The sequence below is a fragment of the Andrographis paniculata genome, unplaced genomic scaffold, assembly GCF_009805555.1.
Source record: "Andrographis paniculata isolate CXL003 unplaced genomic scaffold, ASM980555v1 Contig77END, whole genome shotgun sequence".
Classification (NCBI taxonomy): Eukaryota; Viridiplantae; Streptophyta; class Magnoliopsida; order Lamiales; family Acanthaceae; genus Andrographis; species Andrographis paniculata.
The window spans coordinates 2534544-2556782 of record NW_026137614.1 but is presented as its reverse complement, the minus strand read 5'-3'; the positions used below and the strand labels follow the sequence as shown (position 1 = coordinate 2556782).

Genomic DNA, 22239 nt, shown 5'->3' with positions numbered 1-22239 from the left:
GCTTTATCATGAGCCATACAATAAAGGTGTTCTTTTAATAGAACATCGAGTTCTGGCCAGTGACTTTATAACCCTTGATTGGGTATTCCCTGGCCATATACAACTGAGACATCGGAGCCATCTGACTGGAATAAAACACTGACTCTTCAACTTGTTCTGTTACATCGAATGGATTATCATTCGCTTCCATTTTGAAGACCTGATTTCCTTCCCAGAACATTAATTGTTGGTGCAAGGTTGATGGCACACATTGGGAGGCATGAATCCAGTCTCTTCCCAGCAAGAGAGAGTATGTAGTATCTGCGTCCACAATAAAGAAAACAGTGGAAATCTTCTTTGGTCCGACTTCAATGGTGGCAACCATCATCCCTTCAGGCTTAGTCGGCTGCCCTGTAAAACTTGTCATTTCGAATTCCACAGGAGACAGATCATGAATTCCTTTCCCTAGCTTCTTGAGAGTCTTCAATGGCATAACATTAAAGACTGCTCCATTATCCACGAAAACCTTTGTGATTGGTTTCCCACAAATGTGAGCATTAACATACAGAGGTTTCAAATGGGAGATCGCACCCTCTGGAATAGGAGGAAACACAATCGAAGGTGTTTCCGACTGAGGATCGGAATCTGTGGTCTTTGCCCACTCTGTTTCCTCTAATTCGCCATCTGCCAAGAATGCCCATAAAGGTTCGTCCATAGTATCATCTACCAGACTCGCCCACATCGGTTCATCACTCATCTGATTAATCTCTGTCATTCGACAAGGGATTCGTGGTCCCAGACGAGATTTAACAGATCTTGAACTTTCCTCTGTAGTTACTACTTCTTCCTTTGTCATATCCCGAGATTGAACCGTCAAAGATTCAATACGAAATTCTTCAAGAGATGGATTGATGTTGATCCGTTCACAATGTTGGCATCTAAAACCTTTAATTATTTCATCTGCCATCCCTTTGCCTTTCCCCAGTCCCGACGAACTTCCTTTGGCATCTTTCCCCAGTCCCGACCAACTTCCTTTGGCATAGTCGGACGCGCCTAATCCGTCGTTCGGTTGCTTTCCTGAACAGACCCGACTGGACCGACCTTTTGGAGATTGAGTGACTGCTCCCTGCTCGTTAGTCGTTTGTTCTGTAAAGACTCTAATAGACTGATCTCCTGCCAAGCGGTCGGCTGCTTTTTGTTCGTCGGTTAGTCGTTTTGCTGAACGAACTCGTTTCCCATACTTTGCAGCATACCTGCGTTTGGCATTGCGAATCTGTGTACGATTCATACCTGGGAAACGAGGATCTATATCAACTGGTAAAGGCTTTTTATTTCGAGCCCAATTGTTCCCGACTGATCCTGTTTTTCTGGTCGGGTGGTCACGTACTACAACCCTTTCTTTCACCTCCACATTAAACGAACCGTCTGGTCGGTCCCATTTTTCAGCGACTTGTCTTTCAACAACTTTGAGTCGTTCTTCCGGTCGGCCACTGTTTGGCTGACTTCCCTTTTTAGTTCCGGGGTTTGCCTGAGTTCGTTCCCCTGTATGTCCATCATTGGCTGAACTTTTCCCTGTTTCCGAACTTGGTTGGATGTCAACCATTGCCGTTGTTACTTTCGGAAACGGTTGCTGGTCTACACCTAGAGTGATGTATTTGAGCCGACCTGTCTTAATGGCTTTTTGAATTTCCTTCCTGAAATGAGTACACTGACTTGTATTGTGTGTGAAAGAATTATGCCACTTGCAGTATGGTCTCCCTTTGATTTCTTCTTTAGTGGCCAGTCTTTGCCCCTTTGGAATACGGATCTGCCCATCAGTCAGTAGGATATCAAAGATTTCATCAGCTTTCGAACTATCAAACGTCGGTTGCTCCTTTCCTTCAGATCCTGGAACTGGCTTCAATTTAGGGCATACATAAGGTTTTCCAGAAAGGATTTCGGCTGCCATCTCTTCTGACTGATTAAAATCAAAGTCACATGTTTCTGTTCCCATACTCGCCATATGTTGGCCTCTATTACGCCTGTTAAGCTGATCTTCCTCTCTAAACAAAGATTCTAAACGTCCTGCCTTGGATGCAAGACTTGCCAAATCCTCAACATCCAGGGCAGTGAGCGCCTTTCTTAAGCGAGTATGCATATTCCGGACCACTAAATTGGTCATCTCTTTCTCACTGATTACCGTAGGACATCGTCCCTTCATCAATCGCACCCTTTCTATAAATTGTGAAGCAGATTCTTCTGGATACTGCCTCAATTCCAGTAAATCTGTTAAAGAAACAGTTGGTAAAGGATTGAAGAATCTAGCATGAAATGCCGTCTCCAGTCCTTCCCACGTCTGAATTTGTCCAGGGGGCAGACTTGCAAACCACGAAAACGCGGTTCTAGTAAGAGATAAACCAAACAGTTGCAACTTATAAAAAGGGTTATTACCAACTTCTCCCAATTGTGCTGTGAACCGACCAACATGTTCTATGGTGGAAGATCCGTCCTCCCCTGAGAATGCATGAAAATCGGGTGGTCGATAATTCCTTGGGAGAGGGTGTTCATTAATGACCCTTTCTGGGAAAGGTTTCTGATATGCAGGGCGGTTAGCCATCTGAGGAGTTAATCCATACTGATCCCTTAAAATATGTGCAAGCTCATCAGGATCTACATGAAAGCGTTGATGATCAGGAACATGGAACGGATCCTGCAAAGGAATATGAATAGGATCATGTATATATCCTTCAGGCCTGTCCTCCCTTGTATTGTTCGTCTGCGGATTGGTAACCCTTGGTCCCAGTGGAACAGTGTTGGGAAAAGTCAGAGGAGACTTTCCCCTATCCATTCGGTTGGGATTTGTGGCACTTGGAAATGTACTATCCACGAATGATGGCCCTGCGAAATTTGTCTGTAGTCTGGACGGTGATACTCCTGGTGGAGTTTGAGTGGGTTGAAGACTAACCCTTGACAATGCTTGATCTATCATGTTCTGCATCATGCTCTGTTGCTCACGCAACATGTTCGTTTGTTGCTCACGCAACATTTGTTGAACATAAGACCACCAATCTGTTGGTGGTTGTGGGATTTCCCCGGCATTTGGCACATTAGGTGGTGGAACGGATTCTCCCACCGGTGCCGACGATGATTGAGGTTGTGAACCTGCCATATGGACCCTTCCGATGATACGGCCGGATCTAAGACGTATGAAATTATCGCCGGAATTGGAATGAGCAATTTTGTCTTGCTCCCACTGTGGTCGCCAATTTGTTGATGTAATTTTTCAACAAAAATAAAGTAAAATTCAAAGATATAGAAAATATCCTTAAACTTGATTAATTAGTGCCTGAGATTAGGAATCTTTAAACACTGTATGGTACAGAAAATAAACTGGAAAATAAAAGACTGAAATTTAAAGTGGTGATCCCCAAATCTGACTTTGCTTTGTTGAAGTTGATTGAAGATGCCTTGCCAAATGATGATTCAAACCTTTAAATATTCTCTGGGAAACCGTACTGAAAACCGTCACCCGAACGGTTACAACGTCTCCTTCCCAACCGTCTTCCAACCCTTTTCATGCTGACACGTGTCCCCAGCAGACCAAAATTATCCCTATATTTCACTCTTCGAGCCGACCACAGACCTTCCGCTCTTTTGGCCCGACTTCGTCCTTCGCCCGTCCTGCTTCTTCGCCCGACCTCACTTGGGCCGACCTCCGCATCAGCCGCCCTCTGTCTTCGATCAAAGACCTCCGCGTCTGTCCGTACCTCTTTCTTGCCCGACCTTCCTCTTGACAGACCTCCGCGTCTGCCCGACTTCGTCTTCTATCCGATCTACGGTTTACCCGACCTGCGGACTTCCCATCCTGATGACTTTCCGTCTTGAGGATCTCCCGACCTGAAGACCTTCCGACCTGAGGTCTTTCCGTCCTGAGGGTTTACCGACCTGAGGTCCTTCCGTCTTGAGGACCTACCGTCCTGAGGACTTACCGACCTGAGGTCCTTCCGTCCTGAGGACCTTCCGTCTTGAGGACCTCCCGACCTGAAAACCTTCCGACCTGAGGTCTTTCCGTCTTGAGGACCTACCGTCCTGAGGACTTACCGACCTGAGGTCCTTCCGTCTTGAGGACCTTCCGTCTTGAGGACCTCCCGACCTGAAAACCTTCCGACCTGAGGTCTTTCCGTCTTGAGGACCTACCGACTTGAAGACCTTCCGACCTGAGGTCCTCCCGTCTTGAGGACCTACCGTCTTGAGGACCTACCGACTTGAAGACCTTCCGACCTGAGGTCCTCCCGTCTTGAGGACCTACCGTCTTGAGGACCTCCCGACCTGAAAACCTTCCGACCTGAGGTCTTTCCGTCTTGTATTTTCCTTAGAAATAAATCTATTTTCCTTGATTTCCTCACGGTGTCCTTCAGCCAGTTCAATCAACTCTATTGCCAGGCCCATTCTTCTTTTTACCTTGGGCTTTTAACCTAATTCTAAATTTCGTACGTAACAATAATAATCCTCTCCATAGTTTGGTTGGTCGAATACAAAGCATTATGACCTTACATTTCAATGTTTCGTGGATCTTTTATTCAGATATCCAAAATTGGAAAAGGGATGAACGGTATTTTTAAGGTAATATTTTTTATAGTTTGGATTGCACTTCAAAATTTTTTTTATTTTTTATTAATTTTTTTTTTAACTTGGAAAATTGCTCATGAGCATGCAATTAGTGAGTTATTAAATAATAAGTACTCTGATGTACTACGAAGTGCTTTAAAGACGCCGCGGTCAAAGAAAAAATGCCAACATTGGTTGAATTCCATTTACTTTTGTGACATGATAAAGCAATGAGAATCAGAGAGTTATCGTAAACCTAAAAAAAATAAAATTGACAACCGTTTTAAGAATTTTGACGCGAGACTAAATCAATACCGCCGTGAATGCTTGTCGATTAGTTTCATTAGGAAAAAATGGTATTGAAATTCATATATCAATGCATTTTTTTTTGCAAATATTCATTATATTTATATAATAATTTACTATGAATCTTATTCTTATTTGAATATGACATATTGAAGTATTAGTTTTTATAAACCGTCCACTTTCATGACCTTATGATATGATTAGATTTTTATTTATATCTTGACTAGTATAATTGTAAGTGTTTATATATATATATATATATATATATGCGCGCGCTGAAATAATTTAATGATGATATATGATGTAGAATTTATACAGATGCTGCCAATATTTTATATATATATATATATGCTGAATTTTTTTTCTATGTTGCAAAGTTTTCGTAAATACCTTTAATTTTTTATTTTCTAAATACTGCATAATTTTTATATGTTGCATGATTTATATGTATGTGATGTATCCTATTGTGTGTGTATATATATATATATATGATGTGGGACTATTAAAATCTTAATATTCTAAATTTTATATAGTTATTTTTATACATAAATACACTACTAAAACAAACATATATCTTTAGACGAATGTTTCAATTCAACTTGATGTTCTAAATCATGATATTTTCATCATATAACGCTTCTATTTTTTTATTTTTTTTTTCTGATTTTGTGTAAGGTTTATAGTTAAAGAATTAGCAAAGTTGTATAAGATATACTCCCTCCGTCCCAAAAATATTTGTCTCATTTTGTCATTTTCGTCCATTCCAAAATAATAGTCTCATTTTCATTTTTGGTAACTACCTCCCAACTATTTTACAAAACTATCCCCACTTTTTCACAATGATTACATAAAGTAGGGACATTTTGGTCTTTTAGAAATACTTTTACACCTACTATCAATATAGTACTATTATTTCTTAATTCTCGTGTTCATCCCAAATGTTCCTATTATTTTGGGACGGAGGGAATAATCACTAATTTTTGTTAGGATTGGGTTCTATACAGTTTATTTGGACATATCAATGTAGGATTCTTCTTCTTCATTGTAATTGCAAACACGAATTGGACTTAGGCCGAATACCCTCAAAGCTTGAAATGCACCAAAAATGTCGGCGAAAACGAGATGACACACATGCATCCAAATCGGCGGCTGAAGTCGAGGTAGCTTAATGACTTAGTACTTTTATTATATTGAACAATTTTGTATATTTTTCCTAATATTCTCTTCTACATATAGGAAACTCTTATTAATTCCACTCAAGGTATCCAAAATAGCTTTGTTCAAGCATCTTCAAAGAATCTTATTGATGCATACCGGAGATTTAATCGTAAAGGTTGAGTGACAGGGTTAGGATAACGTGAAAAGACGGCTAGAGTGGTACTTTGTGGTTCCTGGTCTCGAGGTGAGAAGTCAATTATAATAGTTAGAAATTGCTATACTAATAACTAATTACTATGTTCTTTTGACATTCATGAGTCTGCTTTCATTTTATTGGCATTATATATATATACGTTACTCATTTATATTTATCTGATTTGTTATCATAATGCAATAGTATATAATATTTATTTATATATTATTGAGTACTACTAGCATTGATATCGTTGCAAGTATGGACTATATAACTTTTTAACTTATTAATAAAACAATTATTCTTACAATTCAGGTGTACCAAATTATCCGCCATCTTATTCTAGACCATTTAGTTGAAATTTGCTTGACACAAAATGAGTTGGCTGAGACAAAAAAAATAAAAATACTCGAACAGGTTAGTTTCATATCAAATAAATCATTTGATTATTTTGTATTTTATTTTTATAGAATTTTATTAGTAACTTTTGCATAATTAAAGAGATGACGAAATAAGTTAAGGCTTTATTTCAATGGGTTATGCATATTCATAATCATCACATCCATTTTAGCGAAGACACTGCTCCTTCTCAACCGCCGATGCAAGTCTCGAGCCATATGAAAGATCTACCACTTTTAGATGATAATTATTCTATTGGATTTATTCCAACATATGAACGAGATAATGAGGATGACGATGATGATGATGATGATGAGACAACAAATGGCTCTATATCGCACGATGAGTGATGGTTTTTAATTGCATTCATTACAAATTTAATTTATTTCTATTTTTACTTCTTATACTTATTACCATGAGAATTTATAGTTTTGTTTTAGTGTGCGGTAAAATAATTTCAGATAGTAGTTTTATTTATGATATTGATATGTATTCATTTTAGTGAAAATACTGTGGGGAATGAACTACTCGAATTAATCAATTTATTTTGGTTTAGATTGTGCATAATGTAATTTCATATGTTGCTACAATTATTTTGAAATGAAATATAGTACACGATTTCAAGTATTGTCATAGTTGTTCAAGACAGCATATCCTCTAAAAAATAATCACGGTTGTTTAAGATAAAATATAGTTGAGTTCGAGAGAAAATATAGTCTCGATAACTGTCATTGCATTTTGAGACAATATTGAGTCCCGAAATTTTGGAGACAAAATATTGTCTCAAAACGTCACGACGGTTCAAGACAAAACATGGTCTCAGTTGTTTTCATGGTTGTTGGAGACAAAGTAAAGTCTCAAAAATTGTCACGACTGTAGGTGACAAAATATAATCTCGGATGTTGTCACGGTTGTTGAAGACAATTTAAGTTCACAAAAATTGTCCTGAGAGTAAGAGACAAAATATAGTCTTAAATATTATCATGGTTGTTCACGACAAAATATAGTCTCGAATAGTGTCATGGTTGTTCGTGACAAAATATAATATCGGATGTTGTCATGATTGTTCGAGGCAAAATATTGTCTCGACGGAGTTTGTGGAAATTCTCGAGACAATTTACTGTCACGAAAATCTCTCATCAATCTGACGAGACAATATGTCTCACCATTTTGTGACTTTTCATATTGTCACAATCAAACGGCATTTCGAGACAATTTTTGAAATTATCAATTAATTGTTTCATATTTATAAAGATTTGAGACAATTTTTTGAGATAATTTTTTATTTTTCTGGTAATATTATATATATATTTTTAATTTTAAAATTACTAAAATATTCTTTACATAAAAATAATAAAATAATGTCATAATTTACTATTATTAACTAATTAAAATTGTGACCTTAAAAATTATATTTTTAATCACATGTATAATCTAAGACGAAACGAGAGTATTTTACTTTTTGTGGGAATAGATTATTATATAAATCATTTGTATGCCAAACATGTAATTCTTAAAAATTTATAACATAGAAATGTAAATTTCATCTAATTTTTTAAATAAAATTGGAAATATATGCTATCAATCTTAATTGTTGCTATTTTTGGACAAAAGAATATCTTATTCATATTTTATACTACCATAAAAGTATTATATAATAAATAGAACATATAATGTTCTATGCAATTTTTTCATAAAACCACATGTATATTACATAATTTATACTTTTATATATAATATTTTTTTATAATATACAAAGTAGATTGAAGTAACCACATGTAGATTGAAGATTTTTTATTATTATTTCAATTTTATTTAAATAAACTTTGTATATGATTTTTTCTAATTTTACAAACAAAATAAATAAATAATTTTCTCTTACAAAAAAAATCTTAGCAATGTGTTTGTTTGGAGTTGAGTTTTAAGTTTGGATTTTGAATCGTCAAATTTTGAATTTAAATAATTGTTAAATATCATACAGATATTGAGGTGGCTTTTATATTTAAACTTAATTTTTAAGATAATATAAAAAGATATAAAAATATATATATAATAAAGGCAAGAATTAATAGAAACAACACCCAAACTTTAGGATGTGTTTCTTTGGAGGAGTTTGGAAAAAATTGGGTTTGAGTTTGGTTTTTATTTGAATTTTGAGATTGGTTTGGATTTTGTTGTTTTTTTGTGTTTGGGTTTGGTTGGGGTTTGAGGAGTTTTAATGTGTATTAATTTGATAAATAATGAATAAAATAATATAAATCTGTATTAAATTTAATTGATAAAATTTATATTGTATGATTTATTATGAATTTATATTATACCCAACATATATATATATATATTTAAATTTTTATTTATTTGTATTATAAAAAAAAAAAATTCTTACAAAATGACATATATATTGTATATATTTTTTTTCTTTTAATTATAATAAATATTAAATAAAATTTTAATTAAAAAAAAAAAAACATATAATTTGGCGCCCATTTTGTAGTACGCAAACAAAAAGAATACTCACAGTTCATAATACATTTTTAAGATTCGATTCATACATTTATTATTAATTTCTCCAAGAAAAATGTCATTATTCTGTTTGGCAATGCACGTGAAGGCCAGCCCCAAAAATATACAGACAACAAGAAAACAGGTCGACGATCGTTTTCTGATAAAAGTATACTTACAAAAGCATAGTTAGATCAGACAACACAGTCCGGCGGACAAATTAATTAAAACAAACAGAATCTTCAACAAATTAATTAAAACAAACAGAATCTTCAAGTCACTAAAACAAACAGAATCTTCTCATCATTAAATATCTTAATTAAAATATTGATCCAATCAAATCAGTATCATTCTAATTCTGACACATTCTTGCAGTGGAATCTCCTTACATGTACTTAAACATTCCTACCTCAACCTCACTCATATGTAATAATCCTAAGCTATACATGGATTCATCAAACTTCAAATTTTTCCTCATGCTGCTGCTGATTTTTCCGGCGCCGGCCGCCGTCGCCGCAGCTCCTCCGAAGCTCTTCCGAGAATACATCGGAGCCGAGGGCAAAAACGTAAAATTCTCCGACGTACCCGTCGATCGACGAATCGATTTCCACTTCATTCTATCGTTCGCAATCGATTACACCAACTCGGCAAAACCGACCCCTACTAACGGCGATTTCCGCGTCTACTGGGATTCGGACAACCTCAGCCCTTCCGACGTTTCTTCGATCAAATCTCGGAATCGGAATGTCAGGGTAGCCATGTCCCTCGGAGGCGATACGATAAACGACAAATTCGTCTTCTTCGATCCCGACTCGATCGACACATGGGTCGCCAACGCGATTCGTTCGATAACCTCGATCGCCCGAAAGTACGGCCTCGACGGCATCGACATCGACTACGAACACTTCAAAGCAGACCCGGACACGTTCGCGGAATGCATCGGCAGAGTTGTGTTTGAACTAAAACAGAGTCGGGTCGTCGCGTTCGCGTCGATTGCGCCGTACGACGACGATTCCGTCGAGCCGTATTATTTGGCACTGTGGCGGCGATACGGTCGACTTTTCGACTACGTTAACTTCCAATTCTACGCTTATCCGAAGGGCACGACGGTCGGGCAGTTCCTCGGGCATTTCGAGAGGCAGAGGAAGAAGTACGACGGCGGCGACATTCTGGCGAGCTTCGGCACCGACGGCTCCGGCGGGCTGTCGCCGGAGAAAGGGTTTTTCAATGCGTGCAGGACGTTGAGTGATGAGGGGAAGCTTAATGGGATATTTATATGGTCTGCGGATGACTCTAAGAAGGGTAAGTTCAAATTTGAAAGACAGTCTCAGGACTTCTTGGCCAGGCTTTGATAATGAATGAATGAATGGTGATGGAGGATGAGGAGAGTTTGGTCATATTATAAAATAGGAATAAATATTTTAAAATGATTTCTATTAAATATTATTTTAATATATTCTTATATCAAAAGAATATATAATATATGACGGCAGCTACACTGCTGATACTGTACGTGCTATTAGACAATATATAATATTACTACAAACAATACAATATATATATTAATATAATACAAATACAATATATTAACTAAACACACATGAGTGTTAACAACATACAATATTACTATAAATATCAAATTGTATATATTAATATAATACAAATACAATACTTTAACTAACAGCACATGTTATAATCTCGTACAGCACACACAATAGTTGGTTTTAGTACATGGTATACTTGTATGCAGCACACTTGCTAATATTAAAAAATAACACATACTTTTATTATACATAGCTTGTGTTGTATGTAATACTAATGTGTGTTGTTTGTATATATAATGTTTGCTGATGTGAAAAATCAACATAGTTATCAACACCGTAACCATCCTCGTAATATATATACTACTTACCTTAGAAGGTATATTAATATTAATTATTATATTAATTTATAGTTCAGATTAAGACAAAAAATAAAAAAATAATAAATAAAATTTTATTAATCTTTTATAATATAAATATAATAAATGATATTTGTAAAGTAAATTATACAAATATATATTTTTAATATTAAATATAGTGATAAAAAAATAAATAGTACTAAATAAAATTAACAATTTAATATAAAAAATAATTTTTTATATTTTTTTTATAAACTTTGTATTTTTTAATGGATTTTTTTTTATGTTAATATGAAAAATTATGTTGGTAATATAAAAAATAATACTAATATTTATGTTAAATGATTGATTTTTTCGGAAACCAAATGTTACGCCACGAAACAGATGGAGTATAATATCTTATACTACATCCGTCCGGCTCTAAGGGTCTTATTTACTTTTTTCGTGTTGATCTTTGAATATTTATTATTATATGAAAAAGTAATACAAATTAAGAAAAAATGGCAAAAGTACTTGTCTTATAATACTATTATAATGACATTTGGGCAAAAAAATTATACAAATATAAAAATATTTTAATGTTAAATATAATAACGCAAAATATAAATAAAACCTTTAGAGCCGAACGAAAGAAGTACTTCCTTATATTCCTTTATTTTATTTTATTTTATTTTTTTGTGGATTATTTTGTCCAAAAAAAAATGATGAATTTTCTAGCAAATAATTCTTAGTTCAGTTTTTTTTTTTTTTACACGTAGTTTAAGAAATATTGTATTAAGTAGTTAATTAGTTTAATTAATAGATGTAACAAAGTGTTATAATAAATATTTTTTATTTGATAAAATGTTAAATTAAAAGTTAAAATTTTTTTATTTTAATTTTTAATATTGAATTTTTTATTTACTGATATTATTTTTAAAAAATAATAATTGTATTTATTGTAAATCAATATATGCATTTAGATATAAAAAAAATAATAATAATAACTTACATGTAATTTATACAATAAAAAATGTAATAAAAAAAGTATATAAACAATATATAAAATTTTTCGAATTTTATTGTTATTAGAGATAATTCGTTATGACATACCAAATTTAATATCACATCGCATACTTACGGTACAAATTTTTTGGTATGATATTTTACCGTTCCGTACAAATATTTTGGTATACAAAATTTGCGTATAAAAAATACTGAATTACGAAAATATATGCATACTCGTAAAAAAAATACCGAAAATTTTTCAAAATTTCGATACAATATGACTTTTTTTGTATGATAACGATATATAATAAGATATTTTCAGTATATATAGATACTTAAAAAAATTGGTATTTTTGTATATACTGAGTATTTGATACAATATCAATATCTTTTTTTAATAAATTAAAAAATTTGGTACGGTATACAATATATTTTGATATTTTTGGTAAACTATCTCAAACCATCTATAACTGAATTGTATACACGGTATTAGAATATAATATTTTACGTCAAATACCGAAATTAAAAATAAGTTAATAATTTTGCATTATAAATAAGTTCTACTTCTTCCATCCCACGTATCATGTCCACATTGTCATTTCTGTCGGTCTCATGTCTCATGTTTATTTACTTTCTTGGAAAATGATTACACACTTTAATATGATTTTAAACTTTTAAATTTATTTTTTTTTAAATTTTAATTAAAGTAATTAGTTATATTAATCTTCATTTATAATTATTTATATTATAGGATAATTATTTTCACTGTACATTCTTAATTATCTATTAATTATACTTATCCTAAATTTCCGTGTCTACGGTGACCCAAACATCCAATGCGGGACGTAGGGAGTATTTTTTATTTTTTTTGAAAAAAAAAATCAATATCAAATCTCATTTTTAATTAATTTTTCAGTCATAAATTTTCAAATCAAACATCAAATTTTTATTATATATTACATTAAAATTTAATTTTAAAATTAATTAAATATTTATTTATATAATATATATTTATTTTTATTTTATTATTCAAAATTTTAGCCCAACATTGAATTTACAATTAATAAATAATAAAATTAAAGATATTAGTAAGTTAATAAAAGATAGTTAAGTTTTTTTTATTTGAAGTATTAGTTATTAATTATTACTATAATAGGAAAGTGGACTAATTTCGTGCAACGATTAAAAAAGGAAACGTGGAATAATTTGGTGGGACCAAGGGAGTACTTTCTAAAATATTCTTAGGGTGTGTTTGTTTGGGATTCTCCCTAAATTCTGCTATTCATTAATTTTTTTGTTCAAAAATATCAAATTATATACCTATTTTTTATTTTTTATATTATATTAAAAATTATTTTTACATTCAAAACATCACATCAACACCTATTTATTTCGCATCATACAACTATTTCAATTAAAAAATTTTACTATTTAAATCTCGACTCAAAATCCAAATCTCCAAAAAAACGCACATTCATCAAATTATTTTTCCCCAAAAATATCAAATCAAACACCTATTTTTCTTTTTTATATTAAAAATCAATTTTACATTCAAATATCACATCAATACCTATTTATACCACATCATATATGTAATACCCCGATTTTGAAGTGTATAAAATAATATTATTATAGCAAATAAATATTTTTATAATATTTTGGAATCTAGAAATTAATATTTTGAAATAAATTTTATTCATATTTTATATATTGATTGTGATTTAAAAGGCTGTTAAATGAATAAATATCGATAAAAATAGATATAAAATATAATATATATAATAATATTATAATAATAATAATGATAAGGATGGATGATGACGAAGATATAATAATAATAATAATAATAATAATAATGATAATAATAACGTTAATAATAATAATATAATATAATATAATATATATAATAATAATATAATTTTATATACCAAACCAAACTTACCTGCGAACGACCAAAGCAGAAGAATGCGAAGGAGAAAGAAGAAAAGAAAGAAAGAAAATGATTTAGCCGTTCGACTTCACTTTCGACTTCGGTATTGTATTATTTGTTATACGTAAAATTTAATTATGAATTTTAATATAAATTTCGATATTGAGAATATTAAATTAGAAATTCTTCAAAAATTTATAACTAGTTATTTGGCTATTTAATCGACGAATTTCTTTAGCTAATAGCCTATTCGTAGTCCTAGTATTATATTATGAGAATTTCGTATCGATCCGAGCAGAATTGAAAACGGCAGTGTATTGCACCTGCCTGTTTATTCATATCTTTAAGTATTTTTATTTAATAATCGGGCGATATAAATATTATGAGGTATAAGAGTTTTATAGCTAGAATATCGTAGTCTACTAAATATAAAAGTTTGAAACCCAACGAGCTAACTATAGAAATTAGCTTTTGAATAAGCAGGTAGCTCCTATGTATAAGTATATAGCTTAGCTGATTTGAGTAAATAATAGGCAGGTGTACGTTGGAAGAGATTTGAGTGAAATTGCGGGAGCTAGGGAGTGTCGATAAGAGGTAAGCAGTAGGGAATTAAATCTAATTTTAAGAAATTAGGTATGCATGTTGCATGCGATTTTGATTAATATGTTAATGTGATATTATGTAAATCATTTTGTTGCATCTATATATTTATATATATGTGTGTGCGTATGCATGTGGGAGACTTCACGGTTTATGATATTTGATATACGTATTTGATCGCATTGGTGAATTTATGAAAATGAAGATAGGTGAGCTGTCTCACTAGCCCTTTTCGGTAAATTCACTTATTTGGCATGTTGCACACATATTGCACGGTTTATCGGATGTGTTTTATGGATCTATCGTTTAGTCGCCATGTGCGGTAGTGCTAGGTGAGGGCATCATCTGGGGTTAGGATATTCGACCCCGATGTACCGTAACACTTTGGCGATAGTGGACGATAGTAGTCGGACAACTGGGTGACTTAGTCGCACGGTCATTCAAGGATTAGACCCATTGTAGTTGAGACGTATTTGGTCTAATCATTCGTGTTCGGTGTTGTTCCACTCATTGGAGTGATCACTAGTGAGGTCTACCGGTAGTTTAGGATCATATACCAAACTCCAAACGTGATCCCGTTAGGGCGTGCGAGGAGGAGTAGAGTTTCCAGGTTTCCCTTGGGTGATTCCAGGTTGCACGGATTCTACTACATTACACGGGATAGGGCTAGTCAGTGGGGGTCCTATCTTCACTATCACAGACTATGGAGCGTCTTGTGGTTAATGGCGACAACGTTCGCCTATCCATGTATTGATTGTGGGAGTGGTATGGTGAGTATATGGAAGTGACCGGATGACTGTTATATTATTATGGGTTTATCAGGTCCTTCCTTGAGCCGAGGATTTTCCGGCTATTTATTGATGATGGTCTAGTGAGCTTGTTATTACGGGGCCGAGGGTATTCCGGTTGCTCACTTAGACAGATGTAGTGAGCCTATGATTATGGAGCCGAGGTTATTCCGGCTGCTCACTTTGGCGGATATATATATATGTGAGTGTGCATTGTTGTCGAGTTTGATATCTGTATTGCATCATTTCACTATTGGCATGGCATGACACATATTTTATGATTGCGGGAATTAGACTTTATTTTAAAAAGGTGTGAAATGACATATTTCATGTTAGTTCTTAAAATGGATTTAATTCTGGACTGCTTTTAAGAAAATATTTGTTTCAGGTATGCATGGCACATCTGAGAAGGGGACGTCTCGAGACATAGAAAGATGAGCTGAGTGAGTGAACTTACGTATATTGTATTATATATAAATTTTTAACCGGAAAAACCTCTTGTTAAGGGGTGTGTTTTGTAAATATTTATAAATCAGATTTTGGTATATCTAATAATGCGCTTTTATGGTTAATTTAGCCTTAACACTGTATTGTGGGGCCCGAAGTAGGAGGTGACGACCTCATGATGCAGTGTGGCGGTAGCATTTCCAGTACGAGCCAACTGGGGATGTTACAATACAATTATTCTAATTCAGAATTTTAGTATTCAAATCCCAACTCAAAATCCATATCCTCAAACAAACACATGTTTGTTGTTAAATTTTGATTTTTAATAGTAAAATAATTAAAATGGTTGTTAAAGTGATATAAATATTTATTATGTATATTATGAATTTAAAATTAAATTTCAATATAATATAATAAATAAATAAAGTTTGATTTGATATTTAGAGATATATATATATATATATATTTGAATTGTAAATCCAAAAGCAAATCTTTCAAACATATACGTCATTATTCTATAACAGAATTAATTAATATAATATTTAAAATACTTTTATTTTATGTTACAATTTACAAATATAATACTATTATAAATTAAAGGGGTATTCATTTAAAATTTTATTAGATTTTTGGGGATATTAGAAATTATAAATTTACGTCAATTTAAAAAATTCACAAAGTGGTGCAGAGTTTGATTGATTTAGATAAATTTTGATAGATTATGTTGAATTGTTTATTTATTTATATAAATTTCATAGAATTATAGAGTTTGGTTTGTTCTATATATTAATATTTTTTATTTTATAATTATTAGTATATTATTATTAAATATATTAATTTTTTAATTTATACTCCCTTCGTTCGGCTTTAAGGGTCTCATTTACCTTTTGTGTGATTGTATTTAACATTAAAAATATTTTTATACTTGTATAATTTTTTTGCACAAATATCATTATAATAGTATTATAAGACACTTATATAAATATTTTTTTTTTCATTTTCCTTAATTTGTACTACTTTTCATATAATAATTAATATTCAAATATAACACGCAAAAAGTAAATGAAATCCTTAAGCCGAATGAAAATAGTATAATTTTGTAAATATTATTTATATATTTTTCTACATAAAAAAAAAAATAGGGATGGCCATGGGTAGGTAACGGGTCCGTATAGTTGGATCCGAGATTCACACGAGTGTATATTACTAGACTCAAAATTTTACCTGAACTTGATTGTGTCCGGATCCAAATATATCCGGACCCTACTCGGGATGTACTCGCTAAACCTACCAGATCCGTCATATTTTAAAAAATTTCAACACATGCAAATTTAATTCAAACACAAATCCGACCTACCCACAAAAATATTTATTTATTTTAGAAAAATAAATTAAAGAATTACATAATAAATATAAATATTAAGCCATGCCGCCTGCCGCCGCGGCCACCACCAATAATATTTTATTATTTTAATTAATCGGGTCTAGATCGGGTCGGATAAAATCTACTATTAAACTTTGTATCCAATCTAACCCTAAGAAAATATTAAAAATCCGACCTATATCCGACCCGAAATCAAATAACGGGTACAAATCGAGTCTACCTGATCCATTGTAATCCCTAATAAAAATAAAATAAAAATAAACAGATATTTTTTACAACTTCACGTATTCATAATTTTCAATAAGAATCCAATAAACTACATAAACTTTTAAAATAGTTAAATATTTCAAAATTTTAAATAACTTTTTCAAAGATATGTAAAAAAAAAATTGATTGAGTACTTTCAAATAGTTTTCAAAGTCTTAATTAAATACACCAAAATTTAAAATTTAAAGTGCAACAAAGTTGTATAAAATCTTAATTGAATACATAATTACCTTGATTTGATACTCCAAAGGAAAAGAAATGAATAGAATAATAAAAATCCTTAAAATCCCCAACAAAAAAACAGACTATGATTCCAAGAAATCAGTCAGATCAGCCGAAGCTAAATGTCAATTCAATTCAAGATAGAACAAAGACAAAAATGCAATGACAAATTAAGAACACAAAATACATGTGAACCATGTAAAATTATAGATCATAGATTGAATGGTATTTGAAGAAAAGTTCAGAGTTTTTCAGTCGACACTCGATTAATCAAATTCTCTCCTTATTCTAATCTTATCTATACAAATCTAATCTCGACTAAAATAAGAAAGAATCATCACAATAAATACACAGAATATATCAATGAAATAAAAATTACTTTCAGACGAGATGACAAAAATCTCCAAGATTTTTGATAGAATGCGAATTGAAATCGAAATGAAAGGCAAGAACTTTGAGGCACAAATCTTAATCTTCAGCCTCAGCCTCCTAATCAAACACTTTTCAAGATAATAAATATATAACATTACTATAAATTAAGGCGGCCGCTAAAGTGCTGAATCTCGGCACTGTGCTGAACAGTACACAAATAGCTAACAAAAAGCATACGGTACTATTAGTGACAACACATCTTTTATATTAATAAAATACAAACACAACACATGAACTAACAGCATACAAGATCTAGCAAACAGCACATCATTTATGTTCATATAATACAAACACAACACATGAATTAACAACACATGATATAGTCTTACATAGCACATACAACAATTCATTTCAGCACATGAGATATACTTGTACAGGACACGTGTAAATATAAACAAACAGCACATGTTGTTTTTAACAAAGACTTGTTGTTTTGGTATTTTATAGGTGTTGATTTTTTCAAATCAGCACGTAACATTCCCCATAAATTAAATGGTAAGTCAATTGTTAAACACTTCCAGAGAAGGAAGTTCCAAGATCCCTTTTAGTATAGATATATACATAGCCAAACGAAAGAAATTGAAACTTTTGAAACAATTGTTTGAGCCATCGATCAAGAAGAGGGTTGGTTACATCTACACACAGTTTAAAACGATTGAATCGAATCAAAAATCAAATCCTATTCATATTCTTATTCACAAAAAAGTGAAAGGGAATTATCTCCAAAAGATTCACATTCTGATCAAGATTTTCTTTAACAAAGTTAAAGCGAAACCGGATGAAAGAAGAACACGGGCTATTTTATTACCTGGCATCAAAGAAGAATCGACTACAAATTCATTGATGAAAATCCGCAGCAGATTTTATCTGCATTTTGGGATCAATATCATCATACTTGGTACCGAAAGCCCTTCTCCACCATGTTTCAAACGCCCCCTGAATATTGGGACAATCATCCCCCCTGTCAAGAAACCGATGAAACCAGTCGAGCAAAATCCATTGTTGTTGAGACAATGGCAGAGTCAAGATTGTCTTACTCAGTCCCTCTTCAAACAGTTTCAGATCAAACGACTTTCCAGGCATCCTCAACCATTTAAAATCGTCATAAAGAGGTTCCAGCCAAGTGTTCAGCAACGCAAATCTAGTCTCCCTCGACACAAGAATTTGCCCTCTTCCAATGGCAATGCAAATATGGGCAGTGATCTTGCTAATTTCATGTCGATATCTTACAGGGACTTTTGAGTGAAGAGCCGAAAGATCTTTCTGTTCAGCCCATATACCCACAAAGTCTTCACCGATTTTTCTCGCAATTAGGATCTTGACAATCCACAGCAGGTTGTCAGCTGCTCGAGCTATCTCACTCATCAAAGCTCCCCGATTATGGCTGCTTTCATGGACGCTGGCGACTCCAGATAATCTGACGGTCAGAAAATTAAGACCATTATGGCAAAGACTATAAATTGTATCTTTCGAAACGTCAAGCAAATCATTATCCTCATCCTGCTCAATTAACCGAGTTATTAATGCCTTCATTGTGTTGCGGGCTTTATCATCTTTGGCCTGCAATACACCATTGGATAGTTGTAAGAAGACTTCATCCCCTCGGGTAGATGTCGACGGCCCGATTGCCTTAACTCTCTGTAACAAACCATCTGCCCTTAAACCACAACAACTGAATTCATTCAATTGCGTAACGATGAGATCCTCTTCATGGTCTGTCCAAGGTATTGAGTCCAGATACTCCAAACATGCCCTCAGCCAGTCCTCGCACAGCAAGGCGTAAAATACCTACGCATTCCAATTAGAAGATACACACAACTCAACTACAATTCAATGCAATAACTTAGCATAAGTTAGTTAGCCAAATTCCTAAACAGTGATCATAGATATTCACTATACTATTCTATCCTGAATGTAATAAGAGCTTTTAGGGGTGTAGCCAAACATATAAAAACCCATTCCAAGAAACGAACAAGAAGAAATCATAAAGGAAATGAAAATGAAACCAAGAGGGGAGATCATCAATTGTCATTATACCTGCAAGAGATCGACGACCTTGGAAGGCACCGTAGTCCTGAGAATGTTCTTCAAGTCTTCTTGATAGTACATGAGCGAGATGGCCTCGACGTACAAGGGCACGTCGTCACAATCACAAATTTCAACGGTATGCTCGGTCCCAGCCCCCGTGCGCAGCTTATCCGCGAAGAAGCGGCTCCTGGAGACGAGCACCCGGCTGTGCACGTCCATCGCCACATGGTACCCCATCGACCTGGCAACCACATTCAGCCTCACGTCGCTCGCCCCCCATTTATCAGTATCCCGAAATGGGGCTTCCAACATTAGATCGCTAACGGCATCTTTGATTGTCTTGAGAGCCTCCGATTGGGGGGCGGGTGTGGGGGCGGCTGCGGGGGCGGGGGCGGGGGCGGGGGGCATTGGGACCCGGGGAGGAGAGAGCACGGTATTGGGAATTATGCCTTGCCGGATCATGGAGGACACCAGTGCTTCCCTATTTGGCATGGTCCTCGAAAATGGCGACTTGGGCATACTAGAACTGCTTGACGACGGCGAATTGGGGCCGCCGCTACCGGAAGCCATTGAAAGGGAGTTAAATTGAATTGAGAGGAAATTGGGAAAAGGAAAAGAGAAAGGAAAAGGAAGAATGAATAGATAGATGTGGTGTTTGTAGTTGAGCTTCAAAGTGGGGAATCCAAGAAGGAATCGAAGGCAACCCAAGCCAAGCCAAGCCAAGAGAGAATGAAATTGATTGACCCTTGGATCTGTTTTCTCTGCTGCTTTACAGTACCATGCGTCGATACTCGCTCACACTCGTAGTTATTTAATTAATATTTAATTTATAATATTATTTTTTTAAATAATATATTTTTTTTATATCTCAAATGAAATTATCTTTTTTGCTATTTGTATTTTAATTAAAGTACTTTTTTATAATAAAAATAATTCATATATATATTTTCAAAACATTATTAATTTTTATAAAAGAGATTGAATTAAAATCATCAAATGTACAAATTAGTCTACAAATCATTTAGTACAAGCATTTCTAAGAATTTGAAATTCGTCTGCACAAGTATAAATCACAAATAACATTAAATCAAATCAAGTTTTGTATTTTTTCATTCTCATTTAAAAATACTGTGTAATATTGACTCTTCAATCTACTCATCGGAAGCGTTAGTATATAGACTAATATGAAGAAAAGTTTTTTGAAAAGTATTTTCATGCCTCACGAGTGGCAAACATGAAGACAGAGACATACAGAATCAAACAAAATACAGAGGAGTCTTAATTCGAATTTTGATATCGATTTAATGTTTTACTTTTGAAGATCGCTGACGAGGATTCCAAACACATAACTACCATCTACAATCCTATCAAGAAGTCATAGAAAAAAATAAATTGTCCTCACAGTCCGACATCAATCCGAAAATGTGAGTTCGATTGTTCTACGAAGTGACAAAGAATTAGAAGGATCAAAAGTTAAAATTCCAAATGACAAGAATGAAGAAGTGATCGAAAAAGAAATGGAAAGAGCCACCAATGAAATATCAGATAAGGAAACACTCCAATTACCTACTCCTTTTAAACTAGTATTGCACAATTTCCTTACAGTTCGAAGAAATAAAAAAAGAATGATAGAAATAAAGAGATAATGAAAATGTTTTGAAAAGTGGAATTGAGTATACTTCTAGGGGATGCAATCAAATAAGTGCCAAAATACGCAAAATTTTGTGCGAACAAGAAGAGACTACGAGGAGATGAATGCACAATCGCTCGAGAGAGAATATCTGTTGTTTTACAAATAAACTTCCTCCTAAATGCAGTGCTCTGGGTCTGTTTTCAATTTATTATAAAATAGGTAAATTGGATATTAAACGGGGCAATGTTAGATCCAGGAATGTAATGTCTATTTACAAGTCTTTGAATATTGATCTTTTAAAAGAAACTAGAATTATTATACAATTAGCAGATAGAACAAATGTGTACCCTGAAGGAATTATTGAATATGTCATAGTGAAAGTTAATGAATTGATTTTTTCGGTTGATTTTTATGTGCTTGACATGCATGATGATAACTTTCCAAGTTCTTCATCGATTTTACTTTGTAAACCATTTATGTGCACCGCATAAACTAAA

General features: G+C 33.3%; 2 protein-coding genes and 1 long non-coding RNA gene across 3 annotated transcripts; 2 read left to right on the top strand and 1 right to left on the bottom strand.

The window, feature by feature from the left end:
- The first annotated feature begins 9562 nt into the window (after positions 1-9562).
- LOC127239397 (chitinase 2-like) lies at positions 9563-10545 on the top strand. Its single transcript, XM_051257518.1, has one exon. The coding sequence runs from the start codon at positions 9571-9573 to the stop codon at positions 10474-10476; it is 906 nt and encodes a 301-aa protein (XP_051113475.1). The 5' UTR covers positions 9563-9570; the 3' UTR covers positions 10477-10545.
- A 3403-nt stretch (positions 10546-13948) lies between these two features.
- On the top strand, positions 13949-15883 carry LOC127239402 (uncharacterized). Its single transcript, XR_007836120.1, has 3 exons — positions 13949-14044; positions 14475-14535; positions 15718-15883. It is a non-coding gene; the product is annotated as an uncharacterized LOC127239402 (long non-coding RNA).
- A 2325-nt stretch (positions 15884-18208) lies between these two features.
- Positions 18209-20860, bottom strand: LOC127266709 (BTB/POZ domain-containing protein At5g60050). Its single transcript, XM_051297066.1, has 2 exons — positions 20119-20860; positions 18209-19869 (listed from the first exon to the last, which is right to left on the bottom strand). The coding sequence occupies exons 1-2, from the start codon at positions 20677-20679 to the stop codon at positions 18919-18921; spliced, it is 1512 nt and encodes a 503-aa protein (XP_051153023.1). The 5' UTR covers positions 20680-20860; the 3' UTR covers positions 18209-18918.
- Between the last annotated feature and the right edge of the window lie 1379 nt (positions 20861-22239).

Coding starts and splice junctions, on each gene's coding strand:
- LOC127239397 (XM_051257518.1), top strand. CDS start 9,571: ATGGATTCATCAAACTTCAAATTTTTCCTCATGCTGCTGCTGATTTTT.
- LOC127266709 (XM_051297066.1), bottom strand. CDS start 20,679: ATGGCTTCCGGTAGCGGCGGCCCCAATTCGCCGTCGTCAAGCAGTTCT. Junction 19,870..20,118: donor AGGTCGTCGATCTCTTGCAG/GTATAATGACAA, acceptor TGGAATGCGTAG/GTATTTTACGCCTTGCTGTG.